Source organism: Elephas maximus, chromosome 5 (genome assembly GCF_024166365.1).
Source record: "Elephas maximus indicus isolate mEleMax1 chromosome 5, mEleMax1 primary haplotype, whole genome shotgun sequence".
NCBI classification, from domain to species: domain Eukaryota; kingdom Metazoa; phylum Chordata; class Mammalia; order Proboscidea; family Elephantidae; genus Elephas; species Elephas maximus.
The window spans coordinates 163,964,908-163,983,682 of record NC_064823.1 but is presented as its reverse complement, the minus strand read 5'-3'; the positions used below and the strand labels follow the sequence as shown (position 1 = coordinate 163,983,682).

At 53.1% G+C, this 18,775-nt stretch overlaps 1 protein-coding gene across 15 annotated transcripts in view; it reads right to left on the bottom strand.

The window, feature by feature from the left end:
• ABLIM2 (actin binding LIM protein family member 2) overlaps positions 1-18,775 on the bottom strand; it is a 179,896-nt gene that overhangs the window by 14,228 nt on the left and 146,893 nt on the right. For 8 of the 15 annotated variants that reach the window (XM_049886708.1, XM_049886710.1, XM_049886707.1 and 5 more), the window contains 2 exons: positions 14,822-14,868; positions 5,915-5,995 (listed from right to left, as the gene is read on the bottom strand). In XM_049886708.1, the coding sequence (XP_049742665.1) occupies positions 5,915-5,995; positions 14,822-14,868 (128 nt within the window). The other 7 variants (XM_049886718.1, XR_007517717.1, XR_007517716.1 and 4 more) reach the window with 7 other exon arrangements.

Here is an 18,775-nt window from a genome sequence, read left to right as displayed (position 1 = left end):
AGGCATAAATCTGGATCTCTTCCAGTGAGTTGGCCAGGTAGCTGTCTTCCATATTTCTTGGCACAGACAAGTGAGCACCTCCAGCATTTGCATCCATTTGTTGAAACATCTCAAATGATATTCCCTCAATTCCCAGAGTCTTGTTTTTCGCCAATGCCTTCAGAGCAGCTTGGACTTCTTCCTTCAGTACCATTGGTTCCTGATCATATGCCACCTCCTGAAATGGCTGAATGTTGACCAATTCTTTTTGGTACACTGGTTGGATAGGGATGGGCAATTTAAACATTGACTACCTAAAACAGGGGGCAGGTAAAGGCGTGAAGTGGCTGGCTTACACGATTTCATGAGTGTGCTTACATTAAACAAGGGGACAAGGGAGGATCTTCACTAAATAGATTCCTGTTTTCCTGATGGGTCTGGGGAAGGGGGGTGGGAGGGGGAAATGCGGATAGGATTATAGGAATCAGCCCTGAGTGTTGATTGTGAACAGGTTAACTGTGATCGTAAAACCTGTAATTGTAGAATCTGAGTGCGAGAGTGTGGACTAAGGGGGAGGCACTGCTGGACTTGAGCACAGCGGCCGTACCTAAAGCCCCTTAAAGGTTTTGCTCTGCTGATAACTCAGGAGGATCAGAACAAGGGAATAATCTTCTCTCAGTTAATTTTATTAGAGGGCAGAAAGGCTAAAGACGAGGCAGCTTGGAGAACCTGACCAGATTAGATGGACACCTGCAGCAGACCTGAATGGCTGGTACCTGTGTAACCTCACCCTGTGGACTCTTTGCCCTATTGACAGACTAATTGCTAATGACGGTTTTGGACTGGTAAAATGATTGGGAGAGGGAAGGTATCCTCCAAGTATGAAAGAACCATGGCTAGAAAAGCCAGGGGGTGGCCTGCAGTGTGACGGATCACTTTTGTGTGGCTTTTTTTAGCCATGATCTTGCAACTCCCCGAAGTGATTGGTTGAGGTTGTGTGTTAGGGTATTTGTGGCCCGCCAAAAGGATTGGTTAGTTTTGCCATCCTGCTGGGCTTGAAATGAGCCACCCCAGAGGTGGGAAAGAGAGAATCCTGCCACGACCACCTAGGATCCCCCTGCTGAGAAGTTCCTGGAACCAGGAGAGAGAGAAACAGAGAGAGAGAGAGAATATGTAACACTTCTGAAGGCAGCAGAGACCTAACGGCAGGAGACAGCGGACAGAGAAAGCTGAGTGCCTGCGGGCAGAGACTGAGGGCCAGGGAGAGGCGTGCCTGTGAGCACAGCTGGGAAGAGGCTCTCCTGATGGAAGAACTGTATCCTAAGCACTCCTGAGCCTGAATTGTGCTACTTCCCTAATAAACCCCATAATTGCAAGTATTGTCTGTGAGTTCTCTGTGGCCTTTGCAATGAATTATTGAGTGCAGCAGAGAGATAGAGAGTGCCACGGGAGGGACGGTTGGTGTCAGAATTAGTTAAGGATGGCGAAGAGAGGAGACACGTCTGACCTCTGCCTCATAGGAATCAGCCTTGGGCTGTTGATCTTGGTTCTCCTTCCCCTTGTGAATTAGAGGAGGTCAGCCTCCCAGAGGAGCAGCGAGTCTGGGCAGGCCCCTGACCTCACTTCTGTGGTGACAGCAACAAGCTCCCAGCACCTCTAATGCCCCGGGTAAGCCCCTCTCACGAACAAAGACACACAGCAAACTCAACGCCTCCCACCCACCGGAAGCAGCCAGTTCACAGCTTCGTGTTTGGACTGGAGCATACCGATCACAAGGACTGTACCCCATGTGAATTGAGGTTGTGGATGCAGAGAGTGCCAGGGCGGGTGACCTGCTCTCAGCCTGAGAACAGTCTCCAGCACCGAGTGCTCTCACATGGAGCCTGAGATCTAGTCTCAACACAACATGGCTCAGTGTGGGCCCCCACTGTGCATGCTTTCAACCACACTCTCAGGGCTCCTCCATGGGCCCGGAATGTATGCCAGGGCTAGAGGGTCCAGCACTGGGCAACACAGAGCAGCTCCATCCTCCTTGGCTCCCACGCCAGCTCCCAGCAGCCCTGCTGGGTGGCCACCCTTCCCACCGATGCCCACATACATTCAGACAGTTCAGAACTTCTCAGTGGCCTTTCCTTTCTACAAGGCTGTTATGGATTGAGTCACATCTCCCCAAAATATGTGCTGGAATCCTAGCCCCTGTACTTGTGGGTGTGATCCCGTTGGAGAACAGGGGTTTCTTTGTTAAGCTGGTGAGGCCATATCAGCATAGGGTGTGTCTTAAACCAAATACTTTTGAGACATAAAAGGAGCAGATCAGGCAGAGAAGCAGGAAGCACAGATGGGGGAAGACAGGTCCACGTGAATATCTCCAAGGACCGAGGAAGACAGGTCCACACAAAGATCTCCAAGGATGAGGAAGACAGGTGCACGTGAAGATCTCCAAGGATGAGGAAGACGGGTCCACGTGAAGATCTCCAAGGATGAGGAAGACAGGTCCACACAAAGATCTCCAAGGACGAGGAAGACAGGTCCACACAAAGATCTCCAAGGATGAGGAAGACAGGTCCACATGAAGATCTCCAAGGATGAGGAAGACAGGTCCACGTGAAGATCTCCAAGGATGAGGAAGACAGGTCCACGTGAAGATCTCCAAGGATGAGGAAGACAGGTCCACACAAAGATCTCCAAGGATGAGGAAGACAGGTGCACGTGAAGATCTCCAAGGATGAGGAAGACAGGTCCACGTGAAGATCTCCAAGGATTCAAGGAAGACAGGTGCCACATGAAGATTTCCAAGGACCGAGGAAGACAGGCTCACGTGAAGATCTCCAAGGATCCGAGGAAGACAGGTGCCACGTGAAGATCTCCAACGACCGAGGAACAGAAGCTCAAAGAGACCAAGATCTTGCCCCAAAGCCGACAGAGAGCCTTCCCCTAGAGCTGGTGCCCTAAGTTTGGGACTGTAGCCAACTGACTCGTGAGAAAATGAATTTCCATTCTTGTAAGACTACTGTACCCACTTGTGGTTTCTGTCACAGTGACACCAGGAGACTAAGGCAAAGTCAAGTCCAACATCCTGGTAAGCTGCCAGCCTCCCGAGCAAAGGGCCCTTGTCTTACTCAGCTCTGTGGTCCCTTGCTTGGTGGTGCAACCCCCTACCCCTGCCAAATCCTGTATCTTGCACACGTCAGCAGGTTGGACTACACTGACCAACCACTAACAGCTGACTGATGACCTTGTAACTGCACTGAACATTGATTGCACTGACCAGGTTAGTCTGCACTGACCAACCACTGACCAGGTGACTGCACTAACCAGGTTGGACTGCGTTGACCCATCACTGTGTCCAGGGCCCACCTAGCAGTGCTCCCCTCTCCTCCCCACCTTGTTGGCCACCTCCCACAGGTGGACACTTGCTGCCTGTAGGGTTCCCAGCATCCTCCCATCTCCAGGTGCCAGGTTTTCCTCTTGGAGCCTCCCCTCAGTAGTCCATTCAGCTCAGGGGGTGGCGGCTGCCCCCTTAGCTCCCAGGTGGGCTTGTGGCCGAGCCTGTCTGGCTGGGGCATTGTGTTCCCTGGGTCAGCTGGTTGGCTTAGGGATGGTCATATCACTCATGCAGAGCTGGTGATGAAGCTTCTACTGGGGCAAGACAGGTATCTTCCCTGCACACAGTGAGCTGGGAGAGGTGAGATCAAAACTGTCTCTAACAGGGCCAACACAGAGGCCACAAAGGCAAGGGACACAGACAAAGAAACTAGTCCCACAGATGCCTTGATCAAGCCATACCTGAAGGTGCTCTTTAGTCATGTGAGCTAGTAAATTCCCTTTCTGCTTAAGTCGTTTTGGGTCAGGTTCCTAACATTTGCAATAAAAAGGGTCAGGATGGATACGCTTCCCCATCCCCCAATGCCATAGGAGGAGCCCTGGTGGTGCAGTGGTTAAGTGCTTGGCTGCTCACTGAAAGGTTGGTGATTTGAACCAACCCAGAGGCTCTGTGGGAGAAGGACTTGCAGATCTGCTCCTGTAAAGAATACAGCCTAGAAAACGCTATGGAGTGGTTCTATTCTGTCACATGGGGTCACTATGAGTCAGAATTGACTTGACGGCATCCAACGACAACAATTTGGTGTCCTCAACCCTCATCTCCTTATCACCACTACCCCTGTGCTGTGACTACTTGATATGGTCTTTCATCTGCACAGCAACCCTCTTAAGGGATATAGTAGACTGAATAGTGCTCCCCCAAAATTCGTGTCCACAAAGAACCTGTTCGTGCGACCTTATGTGGAAACATGGCCTTTACAGAAGTAACTAATTAAAATGAGGTCAAATGGGAAAGTTATTGTTGTTATTAGTTGGCTGTCATTGAGTTGGTTCTGACTCATAGCGACCCTATAGGACAGAGTAGAACTGCCCCATAGAGTTTCCAAGGAGCAGCTGGTGGATTTGAACTGCTGATCTTTTGGTTAGCAGCCAAGCTCTTAACCACTATGCCACCAGGGCCCCCAGATGATAATAGGGTGGGTCTAATCTGATCCGAAGTGTGTCTTTGTAAGAAGAGACCCAGAGACACACAAACACACAGGGACAACACCACGTGATGATGGAGGCAGAGATGGGAGTGATGTGGCCACAAGCTAAGGAATGCCACAGATTCCTGGGAGCCTCCAGAAGCTGGGAGAGAGAAGAGACAAGGAAGGATCTCTCCATAGAGTCCCTGAGGGTAGCAGGGCCCGCATGTTTTGTATTTGGGCTTCTGGCCTCCAGAACTGTGCGAGAGTGCACTTCTGTTGCTTTAAGTCACCCAACTATGGTGCTTTGTCACAGCAGCTCTGGGGTGGTAATGAAGTGAGATCAATGTCCTCACTTTGGGACCATGACTCAAAGCTCCAGATGGGGCCTGTTGGGTGTGACCAGTCAGAGCTCCCTTCGTGTCCAGGGACACGTCCTGCAGTGCCCCTTATACTCTTGGTGCCCCTTGTCCTGGAATGCCCTTCTACACTCTCCCCACTCCCTGCTCTGCCAAGGAGAGTCCAAGGCTGACTAGAGGGCTTCCCTGAGGCCCCAGGAGGGGCTACCCTTTGATGGTCAGGTGTTCTGTGCCCAGCCTCCACCCAAGCCCTCATGCATTGTTAAGTACCCCTTGGGTGCTCCATGCCCCCAACCTGCCACTGCCTAGGTGGGCTGGTCTGGCAGCTGGCCTGACAACACTGAGCCTCACACACTCACAGCACCTACTGTGCTCCCAGCCCTGGGGCATGAACAAGGCAGCGTGGCTCCTGTCCTTCAGGAGCTCCCTACCCTCTCCCCCATCCCCCCGCCACATGGGAGAAATATTCATTGAAAGAAAACAAAACACTCCTGAAAAGGCTCAGGCAGTGGGGAAGGTCGGCTGCTGCTGAGTGCAGGACAGTCACGAGGATGAGTGAAGCATTGCTCAGAGGGTACCTTGGCTCACAGGAGGGGCTCAGCAAGCCTGGTTCTTCTGCTCAACAAGTATCACCCAACTCCTGCTTTGTACCAACACCTGCAGGACCTTCTAAACCCAGGCTTGCTTTCCAGTGATCACTTTATTATTCTAGATCCGCATGGATGTGCCCAGAGGAGGAGAAACCTGAGAAGCCATGAATTATTTTGAAGCTAGGGCCATTTTCCCAACGGCGGTGCTCGTGGAAAAGTCTAATGAGGCTGAGCTGACCATTGCTACAAAGCCTCCCTTCCCACTCTGATCCACACACAAACGTGTTCCTCTTGGTACAACCATCTTTCGGGCATGCAACCTGGTCCTCTGACTTCAGAGCAAGGCGGGCCTTGGCCTGGGCCATTAGTCCCAGGAGCTGGCATCGTCCTGCCTGCAGCCACCGGAGGAGACATTTGCTGAGGGTGACTCAGTCAAAAGAAGCCCCTGCCAAGCCTCCCCCACGGCCCTTCTCACCTCCAGGCGCGTCCTGTCCACATCTTTGGGTAGTTTCACGCGAATCCGGTTTGTGACGATGAGGGTGTCATAAGGGTAGATCTGTTGGAGGGGTAGAGATCAGAGTCACCCCCAGAAGAGTGTGCACACTGGGTCCCGGGGTGAGGAACAGGCCCACGAGAGCACATACTTGCGGCTGCAAGGGACACACATATTGCACAGAAAGCACAACGAAAAGGAACCTGTGACCTGGGCAGGTGGGCGCGCCGTGCGGAGGTCAGGTGGGCGCAGCAGCCCCTTACCTTGTATTCTGAAAGAGAAAGAGGGGAGACCACATGTGGCTGCTTAGAGAGCATGGCTGGGGGTCCACAGTGAGAGCTCTGCCCATGGATGCCATCCCTGTGCTTGGGGGACCCTTGCCTGGCCCATGCAGTCAGCTGAGCCCAGGTACAGGCCAGTCCCCCGGTCCCCGAGAGGCCTGCCCCCCACCCCCGGAACTGAAGTCTAGGGCTCCGGGGGGGATTCTGAGAGCTATGGGGAGCACCCCGAGCATGAGGCATGGCCAGGTGGGCGGGGCCAGACTGGGAGCCGGACAGTGGCACTGTGTCCTCAGTGGTGACACTGCCTTCCCTGGTGGTCCAGGCCACCCTGAGAACACTGCTTGCCTCAGTTTACCCACCTGCAAAATGGGTGTTGTGGAGACTGACACCCTCACTGTCATCTGCCCCCCAAAGCTCTTACTGCCTTTCCTTTCTAACCCTTCAGTTCCTCCTCTTGAAAGTGCTGAGCTCAGCATTCTAGTGTCTTAGAGTGATTCCTTCCAGACACGGCATTTCCTCGAGAGATAAAGTCGCATGAGCCCCTATCACACACAGACCCCATGAGAAGCGGTATCTCAAGAGCCTGCCCCTCTAGACTGTCTTGGAGGGGAGGTCCAGGGAAGGGGTCTCCCACGACATGGGGGGACATTGCTCAGGGAGGCAGTCCTGAGTTCCCATGTGCCACCCTAGGCATGCCAGCTGTGAGCCCAGGGACTGGAAAGCCACACAGAAGGCAGGATGCAACACCCCAGCGTTCTGCCGCTCACGTGCGAACCAGCCAGGTGACACCCCACGTCCCTCTCAGGGCTGCTCATCATCCTCAGGGCAACAAGGGTACACGCTGCCCAGGAGCAGGACCCTGCTCAGAGCCACGAGTGCAGACACTGGCCAGCAGCTGCCAGGTGCCAGGTGGTGTCCATCCCCACGGTCCACTGGTCTGCACCTGGAGAGCTCATGCCCAGCTCCACTTGGCTCCAACCTTGGGGCTTTCTGCGTACAGCTCTGCCACCTTTCCACTGCCACACACTTTAAGAGCAGTGTGTTTAGCTCGGCTCTGCCCTGTGAGGGGCGCTTTGCAAACACAGCTCTGCCTCCTCACACAGGTGACACACGTGTCAGCAGGGGGCCGGCTGCTCCCCAGGAAGGCAGAGGAGAGCCACTCAGGTGTCAGAGTAAACTAATCCCTGACCAGCAGAGGTGGGGAAGGAGCCTCCCGACACGCGGACCCTCTGCTAGCAGCCCCATGGGTAGTGCGTGAGTGACCCTGGCCTGTACCTCGTGTGCCCCAGCTGGCATCCAGGTCTGCTCCGAGAGGGACCAGATTGGCATTCTGGAAGAGAAAGAGAGAGACGGCAGCGGGGAGAGTGAGCAGGCCAGCAGGCGGTGTCCCTCCTGAGCCTCAGTCCTCACTCGGTTTGGAGAGAGGAGAGGTCAGCAATGTGGGAGCTTCTAACACTTGGACCTAGAAGGCGACCCTGGAGCCCTGCACCCATGTTCCAACTGACTTTGCCTGCAAGATGGCGCTGGAGCCTGGGCCCCTCCACCTGAGGCTGGCACAGGTTGGAGGGTGGTACATCACCCCACGGCCTTAGGTGTGGCCCCGAGGCTGTCTCTAGGGACCTCTGGTCACCTAGGAATGATCTAGAGGGCCCAGATCCTGCTGTCCCAGAAGCTTGGGCCAGTTGGGCCCTTTGCCTGGGAGACATCCAGGTGGCACAAGCCCCTTTCCTGGGTCTGGGCCCCCTTTCGGGACTTCATCCCCCAGCCCCAGGTGCCACCTACACTGACGCACAGAGCCCTGTCTATGTGTCAGTCCCCCCACCTCCTCCGGGAGCCACTCATGTGTGCTATTTTGAGGAACACGCCAAACTCTGTAAGCACCTGTGCAGTGTCCAGCACGATGTGAACACCCCACACGGGGCAGCCGAGACCCCAGAGGGGACACTCGGGGGGACGAGAGCCTGAGGGCCCAGCCACCTGCCCCATGTGCCCCCGGGTCTGTTCCAACATCCATCACCCAGCTCTGCCGGTGCAGTTGCTGAACCTGATAATGTCGACCCAAAGCCTCCTGTCTGCCCCCTGCAAGCCTCCATGTGGTCCCCCCTCACCACCCTGTGAAGTGAGCTCTGACTCCTGAGGCCCCACAGGTGGTCAGCCTGTCGCCCAGGCCAGCCTCTGCACCTGGCTGCACCCTGAGGTGGTCAGTCTGTCGCCCAGGCCGACCCTGTATCTGGCCACGCCAGCTGTTTGCTTCCAAGCCCCACTGTGCTGTGCACCTGCCACCTGTGTGGCCTGAGCCCCTGGCAGAAAACGTCCCCTCCACCCCGAGCCCAGCTCCTAGTACACGCCCAGAGCAGGGTCAGGGCTCCTGGGTACAGGGTTAAACTTCATCAGAGCAAGAGCTGCAGCTTCAGGGGAGGTCAGCTCTCGGCCCAGAGGTCCTGTCATGGGCAGGTGTGCCCCGCAGGCAGCATCGCGTGCTGCACCTTCACCTTAACTACAGGAAACTGAGGCCGGGAGCCGAGGGCAGAAAAGCTGGGCCCCGTCAGCTGGGATGAGGGCTAGATGGTGAGGTAAGCCGCACAACTGGGGCCTGACCGTATATAAAATTTTTATATTTTGTTCATTTTTTGCATTAATTTGGATTTTTAAAAATTCTGCATTAAGATATTACTTATCTTGATGACTGAGTTTTCGAACACTCTATTTAATTTTGCGTCCAAGAAGAGTGTCTCGCTCGCCTCACCCTAGACCGGCCTTGGGACCCAGGGATCCTCCGTGGCACAGAATAATTCTTCCCAGTGGGAGCCTTCAGAGACGTTTTTCCCCAAGGTTTCCCCAGTCCATTGGAGAGCACTCCCTGGGGCACCTGCCTTGCTCAGGGGACTTCTCTGTGGAAAGCCAGCCCCGCCAGCCTGTCCGAGATGCAGAAGAGAAATGCTGCCTCCTAGTGCCCGTTATGCCACATCGCAGGCGGTCAGACTCCCCGCCACCAGGGCCGCCTCGGCCACCTCGGACGGTGTCGAAGCCCACTTTCTAGCAGCAAAATCAGCTTCCTGGGGTCCTCCAGTCTCCGAGACAAGGTGGGGCTGCCAGGAAGGGTGGGAGTGAGGCGTCTTCAGGCGGGGGTGTGTGTGTAGAGGAACAGGACCAGCCCAGAGCAAGGCAAGTGGAGTCTATTACTAGTCTTCTAAGCTCAAAGTGGAGTCCCTCGGTGGTGCAAATGCTTGTTCAAGTCTACCCAGAGGCGCCTCGGAGGAAAGGCCTCATGACCCACTTCTGAAAAATCAGCCGCTGAAAACCCCCTGGAGCACAGCTCTACCCTGACACACACGGGGTCGCCACAAGTCAGGGTTGACTCCATCCACAGCAACTGGTTTTTTAAGTCCAAAGTAGGGGTGGAATCTGCAAGACCTCACAGGCCCAAGGGCAGCCTGGGGTTCCTGCTTGAATGTGTGGACAGGAAGGACAGCTAGAGAGGCCGGGGGTACCGCAAAGGCAGCTCCCCAGCAGATCCCTGAGGGTTCACCCGCAGACCACAACGGAGGGGCCAGAGATTTTAAAAGCAACATGTCCTTTACCCTCCCACGTGCCAGGCTTGTTACCAGCCAGGTGCTGCACACACACCCTCTAATCTTCACTGCGAGCCGAGGAGGGGGCACTGTTGTCACCGCTGTATGGTAAAGACGTTAAGCAGCTTGCCCAAGATGACACAGCTAATAGCTGGAACTGTAGAAGTTTGAAGCCATGTGTTTTCTCTTCCACGAAGTATTCTGGGATGGCTGATAGTGGGGTGAGGTAGTGGCCGTTCACGGCTGCTTTTCTCTCACAAAAGCACGTACTGGACTGTGTCGCTTCACTGGTGGTCGATGGTGTGGAGTGAAGGGGGGCGGAAACCACGCTACAGAGCTTATGGAAAGAATGCACAACTATCAGGCTATCTGTCCTTCCGATAACCTCAACAGGTCTGGATTTTTTTTTTTTTTTTAATGTAGCTTGCCCAAAGACATACACCCAGTCAGTGGTAAAGCTGGGATTTGAACTCAGGGAGCGTTTGATGCTAAAGCATGTGTTGTTCCAGTTTGAAAGTATCAGGCTCTTAGTTAACATTTTCTTTGCAGTCAAGCACATGATCATTTTTGCAGACGTTTTATGGAAACCTGCTTCCAAAGTTAAGTTTCCTTCACATGCCCATTAAATTCAGTTTGCTGTTTGAACTATTTATTATTACTGTACTTGTAATTCTTCTTCTTATTATTATTTGTTCACTAGATCTATCTGACTTCAAAAGAGGCATATTCAAATCACCTACCGTACTTGTATTTTATCACGGTCTCTGGCATTTCCACGTTACTTGGTGCATTTAAGTTTATGAGCGATACAATTGCAAGGCGCAATATCACTGCCGATGCCAGATGGATCCTGGCTGATAGCAAAGGATACAAGAAGGATGTTTACCTGTGCTTGACTGACTGTGTAAAGGCATTTGACTGTGTGGATCATAACAAATTATGGATAACATTGCGAAGAATGGGAATTCCAGAAGACTTAATTGTGCTCATGAGGAAACTTTACATAGACCAAGAGGCAGTCGTTTGGACAGAACAAGGGGACACTAAGTGGTTTAAAGTCAAGAAAGGTGTGTGTCAGGGTTGTATCCTTTCACCACATCTATTCAACCTGTATGCTGAGCAAATAATACGAGAAGCTGGACTATATGAAGAAGAACGGGGCATCAGGATTGGAGGAAGACTCATTAACAACCTGCGTTATGCAGATGACACAACCTTGCTTGCTGAAAGTGAAGAGGCCTTGAAGCACTTACTAATGAAGATCAAAGACCACAGCCTTCAGTATGGATTACACCTCAACATAAAACAAAAATCCTCACAACTGGACCAATGAACAATATCATGATAAATGGAGAAGAGGTTGAAGTTGTCAAGGATTTCATTTTACTTGGATCCACAATCAACAGCCATGGAAGCAGCAGTCAAGAAATCAAAAGACGCGTTGCATTGGGCAAATCTGCTGCAAAGGACCTCTTTAGAGTGTTGAAGAGCAAAGATGTCACCTTGAAGACTAAAGTGCGCCTGACCCAAGCCATGGTATTTTCAATCACATTATATGCACGTGAAAGCTGGACAATGAATAAGGAAGACCGAAGAAGAGTTGACACCTTTGAATTGTGGTGTTGGCGAAGAATATTGAATATACCGTGGACTGCCAAAAGAACGAACTCATTTGTCTTAGAAGAAGTACAACCAGAATGCTCCTTAGAAGCAAGGATGGCGAGACTGCGTCTTACATACTTTGGACATGTTGTCAGGAGGGATCAGTCCCTGGAGAAGGACATCATGCTTGGCAGAGTACAGGGTCAGCGGAAAAGAGGAAGACCCTCAACGAGGTGGATTGACACAGTGGCTGCAACAATGGGCTCAAGCATAACAAGGATTGTGAGGATGGCGCAGGACTGGGCGGTGCTTCGCTCTGTGGCGCACAGGGTTGCTACGAGTTGGAACCGACTCGACGGCACCTAATAACAACGTAGTTGCTTTATAAGTTGTGTCTTTATCGTTAACTAGTTGCCCCTCTTCATACTATTAATTCCTTTTAATCTTACATTTTACCTTATCTGATATTAATATTACACTCCTGCTTTCTTCCTATTTGTGATTTCAGTATCTATTTCCCACTGGGAATGGTCAGCCGACAAGTATTCACCGCAAACTTCCAAGGTGAAGGGCAAGGGTCCAGGTGCCAGGCGTGGCCATTAGAACAATCAGGTGTCTGGCCTTCGCACTGAGAAATGAGTATACAATTACATAAGAATCTTAGAAAGAGTAAAAAAAAAAAAAAAAGAAGAAGAAGAGAATGTCATCAGGGAGAAAAAGAACCCCAAAGCAAAGTCATCAATACCAAGACCCATTGCCTCCGAGTCAATTCCCACTCACAGGGACTCTATAGGACAGAGCAGAACTACCCCACAGGGTTTCCAAGGAGCAGCTGGTGGATTCAAACTGCTGACCTTTAGGTTAGCAACCAAGCTCTTAACCACTGCACCACCAGGCCTTCAAGTCATCAATACTATTCACCAGGCACCCACATAAGTAATGTGAAAAGCTCAAAATTGTCAGGTGGTGATAAATTCAGCGTTTTAGACTCCCCAGGGAAATGCCAGACACAGGTTGGGGTAACACTCTCCTCCCCAGTCTTGAGGCCACGGGGAGGAATGCTTTCACAAAGGTTCTAGCACTTGGTTCTTGATTCTGTGCAGCTAAGGGTCCTGCTCCCAATCGTCTAGGTGAGGGGTGCAGACTGCTGGGACCAGCTGTTCCCAAATGCACTCAGGCAGTGGGCATCCGGAGGGCACGGCCCCCGCAGTCTGTTGGGGGCAGCATCCATGTCACTCTAGCACAAGGACCAAGAAGAGAACCCCCCAGAGATGTGCTGAAGATGGCTCAGGACCCGGCAACAAATCTTCCAGTGGTACGTACGGTCGGTCGCCGTGAGTCAGAGCCGACTCGACAGCAGCTAATGGCAAGGGGACACACAGCAGGCTGGAAACGCAGGCAATGCTCTTCTCTTAGTCGCCCTCCGTGTGCGAGAAATGGCCCAGCGGCTGCAACCACGGGCTCACACACAACGGTTGTGAGTGTGGTGCAGGACCAGGCCGTGTTTCATTCTGGTGTACATAGGGTCACTGTGAGTCAGAACAGGCTCAACAGCACCTAACGACAACGGAGAAAGCCCCCTGGACTTGATCTGGTTGGTGGAGCACCCGGACTTGGCCCCCCTCGTAAGCACTGAGCTCACCACCCCGTGAGTTAGAGGAGAGCTGGTCCAGGTGAAGAGAGAACGTCCTAGACACCTTCTGCTGTCCCATCTCCCTGAGCTTAAGGGACTCACATTTCCTGGAATCCTGGCGGCATTGGTCTGTACCCCCTCCCCCACTTTCCATGTGGAGGAAGAAGGTGGAGAAGCCCCTGAGGGCACTGAAAGACCCAGGCCGCGCATGCTTGTTAGGGACTCGGCCATTCTGGAAGGGTAGAGCAGTTAGTGGGGTGGTGGCTGAGACACTAGGATAAAACCATGCAGAGGCAACAGCCGGGGGACCCCAGGAGGCCACGCCCTGGTAGGACGGAGGCTGGAGAAGATGGAGGAAAATGCAGGCCAGGAGGATGCCCCGTGGCTACAGGCGACACACCCTCTCGAAGATGTCTCAGTGGTTTTGATGCCAGGGACAGATACACCTGGCCGAGGCTGCCCCTGGGCTACTCACTCACTGCCAGGACTGCCCCAGTGTAGCCCACGGGATCCTGTTTCTAGTGGCTCCCCCTGGGGGTGAACTGCCCAACTTTGGGACAAACTTCCTCAGGCTGGAAACAGGTTGTCTGGGGTGACCGAGGGTCTCCTGGGCTGGGCGGGGTGGGGAGCGGTGATGGCAGGTCTCCTGGGGCTGGGGGGGCGATGGTGGGTCTCCTGGGCTGGGTGGGGGTGTCTGCTGCCATCACACCACCCCCCTAGGGACACTCACTGGAGAGCTAGCTGAGCCACAGGAAGAGGAACGAAAGGAACAAGGCTTCCTCAGGAGCTGACTGTCCCAGTGCCAGGGCCTCATCCCGAGGGTGCGGTGAGGGAGGACATGTCAGGGATCCAACTCCTGGGGCTCAGATTCGGACACCTTGAGATTCGGAACCCTCAGGGCGGGCAGCCAAACCAGTTTTGGGCTGAGGGCAGCAGAGGGAAGCTTCCTGCGTGTTGTGAAGCTCTGCGCTTCTCTAATACTCCTGGGGTAACGATGCTGTCAGGAGTAGTAGTGATGGCGGAAGAAGGTATGGCAGTCTGCTTCCGCAAAGATGACAGCCTTGGAGACCCTGTGGGACAGTTCTACTCTGCCCTGCAGGGTCGATATGAGTCGGAACTGACTCGACAGCAATGGATTTGGTTTTTCGTGTTTTTTAAATGATGGTACTAGTGCTGGAGAGGAGACTTCATGGGGGACGTGGATGCCAGCTCACATCACTGCAATGAACACAGCAGCCCCTGAGGGTTCTTATTACGCTGCCCTGCATCAGAGGGAGGAACTCAGACAGGAAGGGCCTCCTGGAGGGGCCTGGTGGTGCTGGGTGCTCCCCGCCCCCTCGCTGAGCTCTTCTGCAGCTGGAGGTGGGGAGGGAATGGGAGAGACGGTGTCCCTGGTTCTGGTTCTGGTCCTGCTATGCAAAAAGTACTGGAGGTGGCAGTCCTTGATGGGACATCAGATGGGGAGTCCCCATGGCCCCCCGCTCCCGGCTGTGTGGTCAGGAAGCCACGGGGGACACCGTGCACAGGCCCTGGTGATGCTAACGTGTGCTGGGTGGTCAGGCAGGGTGGGGTGGCTGGGGGTCCCCACGGCCCCCCGCTCCCGGCTGTGTGGTCAGGAAGCCATGGGGGACACCGTGCACAGGCCCTGGTGATGCTAACGTGTGCTGGGTGGTCAGGCAGGGTGGGGTGGCTGGGGGTCCCCCCGGCCCCCCGCTCCCGGCTGTGGGCTCAGGAAGCTGCAGAGGATGTGTGCACAGGCCCCGGCAACGCTAGCAGCACGCGCTGGGGGGCAAGTACCTACCCGGTGGTCCAGGCCATTCTTCCCTTCAGATTTGGAATAGGGGAATCCTGAAACAGACACAGCACAGCTTTGTCACACGCGCAGGCGGGGAGCATGCAGGCAGGGTGGCCGAGGCCTGGACTGGGGGCTGTGACCCAGGCAGGCGGGGCCGGGGGGGCAGGTGACAGACCAAGGCAGGTGGGCTGAGGGCAGGTGACACAGAGCACCAGAAAAGCAAGGCCATGAACCACTTTCCCTGCAGCCACAGCCACGTCCATGCCCAGCCTGGACATGGCCCCTGTTCCCTGAATGCTGACTGAGGACAAGGCCCCCAGAGGGGGTGACAGCCCCATACTGGCCCATTGTTCACGGACCCCCAGAGCCTGACACTCAGTCCTGCTGGCCCCCGTGTTCAGGGACAGGCCAAGCCCCTGGCGTCACCTATCTCCAGCCAAGCTCCCCCTTTTCTGGGCCAGGAGCCAGAGGCCCAGAGGAAGGTCACACAGGGTGTTGGGGGAATTCGTTGGCCCCATCCCAGACAACTGCATCAGGATTCTGGGGCCAAGGCCTAGTGAGCTGTGTTTTCACAAGCCCTCAAGATCGTTTTGATGCACGCTGAGGTTTGGGAACTGCTGCCCTAGGAGTTTAAGGCAGCAAACACCCTCGCTGGTATCCTTGTACCACCTCTGAATGAGTGACTCTCCGCCCTGGCTGCACACTGCAATCACCCGGGAAGCTTCCGAAAATCCCAATGCCCAGCTGCCGTGTCTACTGGAACCAACATCTTACCACTTCAAGTCCAGAAACCTCACCTCCATCGAGGGCACTTTTTAAACACAATTGTCTTAAGTGTTTTTTCTATCTGCATTGAGCACTCAAATCTGATAGTGTTATAAATTTTGCTTAAACCTCAAGTATGATTTAAGAAACTCATGAAGAGAAGGATGGTCTATTATATTTACCCTTATTTTTACCTAGTCCGAGGCTCTTCTTTCCTTTCTGAAGATCCAGGCCTTCTTCTGTTTGGAGAACTTCCTTTAGCCATTCGTTACGGGTAGGTCTGCCAGCACCTAATATGCTCAGCTTTCCTTTGCCTGAGGAAGTGTTTATTTCCCCTCCATTCCTGAAGGGTATTTTCATCAGATATAGAATTCACAGTTGACAGTTCTTTTCTATCCACTTGCTTGTGACTTCCGTGGTTTCACATGAGAAACATGCTATCACTCGGATCAAAGTCCCCCATAGGTAGCGTGTCTTTCCTGTCTGGCTGCTTTCAGGATTTTTTCTTTGTCTTTAGTTTTCGGAAGGTTAATTATGATGTGCCTTGGTGTGGATTTCTTTAGGTTTATCCCATTTGAGGTTGACTCAGCTTACTGAGTCTGTAGGTTTTTGTGTTTCACCAAATTTGTGCAGTTTTCACCAATTATTTCTTTGAACATTCGTAGCTCCACTCTCTCCTCTCTTTCCGGTACTCTGATGATACAAATGCTGGCCCACCGGTCCCTGAGGCTCTGTTCATATTTTTCCCCTGTCTATTTTCTCTCCGTTGTTCAGACGAAATACTGTTTATTGTTCTATCATCAAGTTTGCCGACTTCCGTCGTCTTTGTCTCCTGCTGTGCTGATACCGAGACTACCCAGCGACGTTTAAACTTGGGCCACTGTGTGTGCTGATACCGAGACTACCCAGCGACGTTTAAACTTGGGCCACTGTGTGTGCTGATACCGAGACTACCCAGCGACGTTTAAACTTGGGCCACTGTGTGTGCTGATACCGAGACTACCCAGCGACGTTTAAACTTGGGCCACTGTGTGTGCTGATACCGAGACTACCCAGCGACGTTTAAACTTGGGCCACTGTGTCCACTGTGTTTTCAGCTTCATAATTTACATCTGATTCTTTTCCTTGTGCTTTTCTATTTCTTTGGTGGTATTTTCTGTTTTTTCCATTTGTCTCAGGAGTATTTGTGACAGCTTGTTGAAGCGTTTTTGTGATGGTTCCTTTAAAACCCTGGTCAGTAACCCCGACATCAGACCTGTCTCCATGTTGGTGTTTGTTGGTGGCCGTTCCTCATTCAAGTTCCTTTTATAATTCCTGGTATGGTCATGACTATTTGTTGTATCCCGGACATCTTGGATATCACGTTAGGCAACTCTGGATCCTATTTAAATCACCTGTTTTAGCAAGCTGTCGCCCTCTTTAGGTTTAGTATACACAGCAAGTTGCGGTTCCAATGACAACTCAGTTTTCAGAATCTGTGCGCTGACATTCTGCTCCACGAAGTTCACCTGGCGCTGCTGGCTCTCCAGGGGACTGACGCCTGTGACCACCCATGGGGAAGTGGTGGCGGGGCATGCTAAAACTTGGGGCAGAAAGCCCTTCTCTCGGCCTCCCCGCACCGGAGGCCTTCCCACTCCCCCCCTGCTGGTACCATGTGCGGGGGCGAAATGCACTTTCTGGGCTCTCCCATGTTGCGTGGTGGGGTGGGAGGCACAGGCCACAGCACACGGCGGTGTTTCTCCAGGCCCACTCTCTGGGCCACCTGGTGCCAGCAGGGCTTCTGCCGGGTATCAGAGGTTCCTCTTCTGGGATGGCCGGGGGAGGGAAATATCTGTGTAGTCATCTTCTGGCCCTGGGTGGGAGTTCGGGAAACACTCAAGTCCTGAGATCCCTGGCCAGCCTACTTTCCTCTTTCTCTCCTTCAGGGTTTTTCTGTGATTGTCTGCTGTATTACTTCCAGGTCTTCTCATTGTACTCAAAGTGGGAACCGCCGTCCATGTGTCATTTTGTCGTACTGCAGTGGCTGTGTGTTGCTGTGATGCTGGAAGTGATACTACTGATATTTCAAATACCAGCAGGGTCACCATAGTGGACAGGTTACAGCAGAGCTTCCAGGCTAAGACAGACTAGGAAGAAAGGCCTGGCAATTTACTTCTAAAAGTCAGTCAGTAAAAATCTTTCAGATTACAACAGAACATTGTCCAGTATAGTGCTGGAGATGGCCAAGAGCTGAGAAACATTTCACTCTGTTGTACATAAGCTTGCCATGAGTCAGAGGCAACTCGACGGCAACTAGCAACAACGGCAAAGGAGCAGGGAAGAGTGGGGAGAGGTGAGTCTACATTATGTTGTTTTGTAGGTTACCATCTAGAACAGTTGAAATTAGACTCTCTTGGGGTGGGACCAGCATCAGTAGATTTTAAAGGTCCTGGGTGATCTCCATGTACACCCAGGGTTGGGAACCCCTGGCTATAAAGTCCCTTCACACAATCAGAGATTCCTCCTGACCCTCATAAGCCGGTAGAGAGCATGAGCCCATTTAACAGATGAGGAAGCTGAGCCTGGGTGAGATTAAGGAACTCAGAGAAGGTCAGATGATTACTAACCAGAGAGGCTGAGATGAGAGCCCAGGGCTTCTGACTTTGGGAAACAGTAACCCCACCCACTTCCCGGCAGCCTGTCCTAGGGTGGGTTTTCTGGGAATGGTGGTCTTCTAGGGACCCACATGGCTGATGGAATCAGATAACCTTCGAGAGTGTGAGGCAGTGGGTGTGTGTGTTGTGGACAGAAAGAGAGAGAAAGCCCACATGGAGAAGGCAAGCTGGAGAGGACCTGGGACAGGTTGTGGGTCACTGTGGCCTTCAGTTGTGACCTGATTTGCACCAGGCCCTGTGTGAGGTTGAGAGTTACTTTACCTCAAGCTGTTTGATCACTGTCCCTGGCCTCTGCAAAATAATTCTCAGAGCAGTTGGGCTACACTGACCACACCTGAGGGTTTGTCTTGACGAGGGAGAGCGTCTGGGAGCCCACCTGGAAGCCAATAATGAGTGTGTGGACAGACTGAAAAGAGCCCCAAACCCAGGCTCAGGGAAACTTCCTGAGGGAAAGAATATGGAAGGAGAGCTTCCTGGTCCATGGACTTCAGCGACCTTTCCAAACCTTACCAACTACTTTTACGTGTTACTCCCAAGCTAC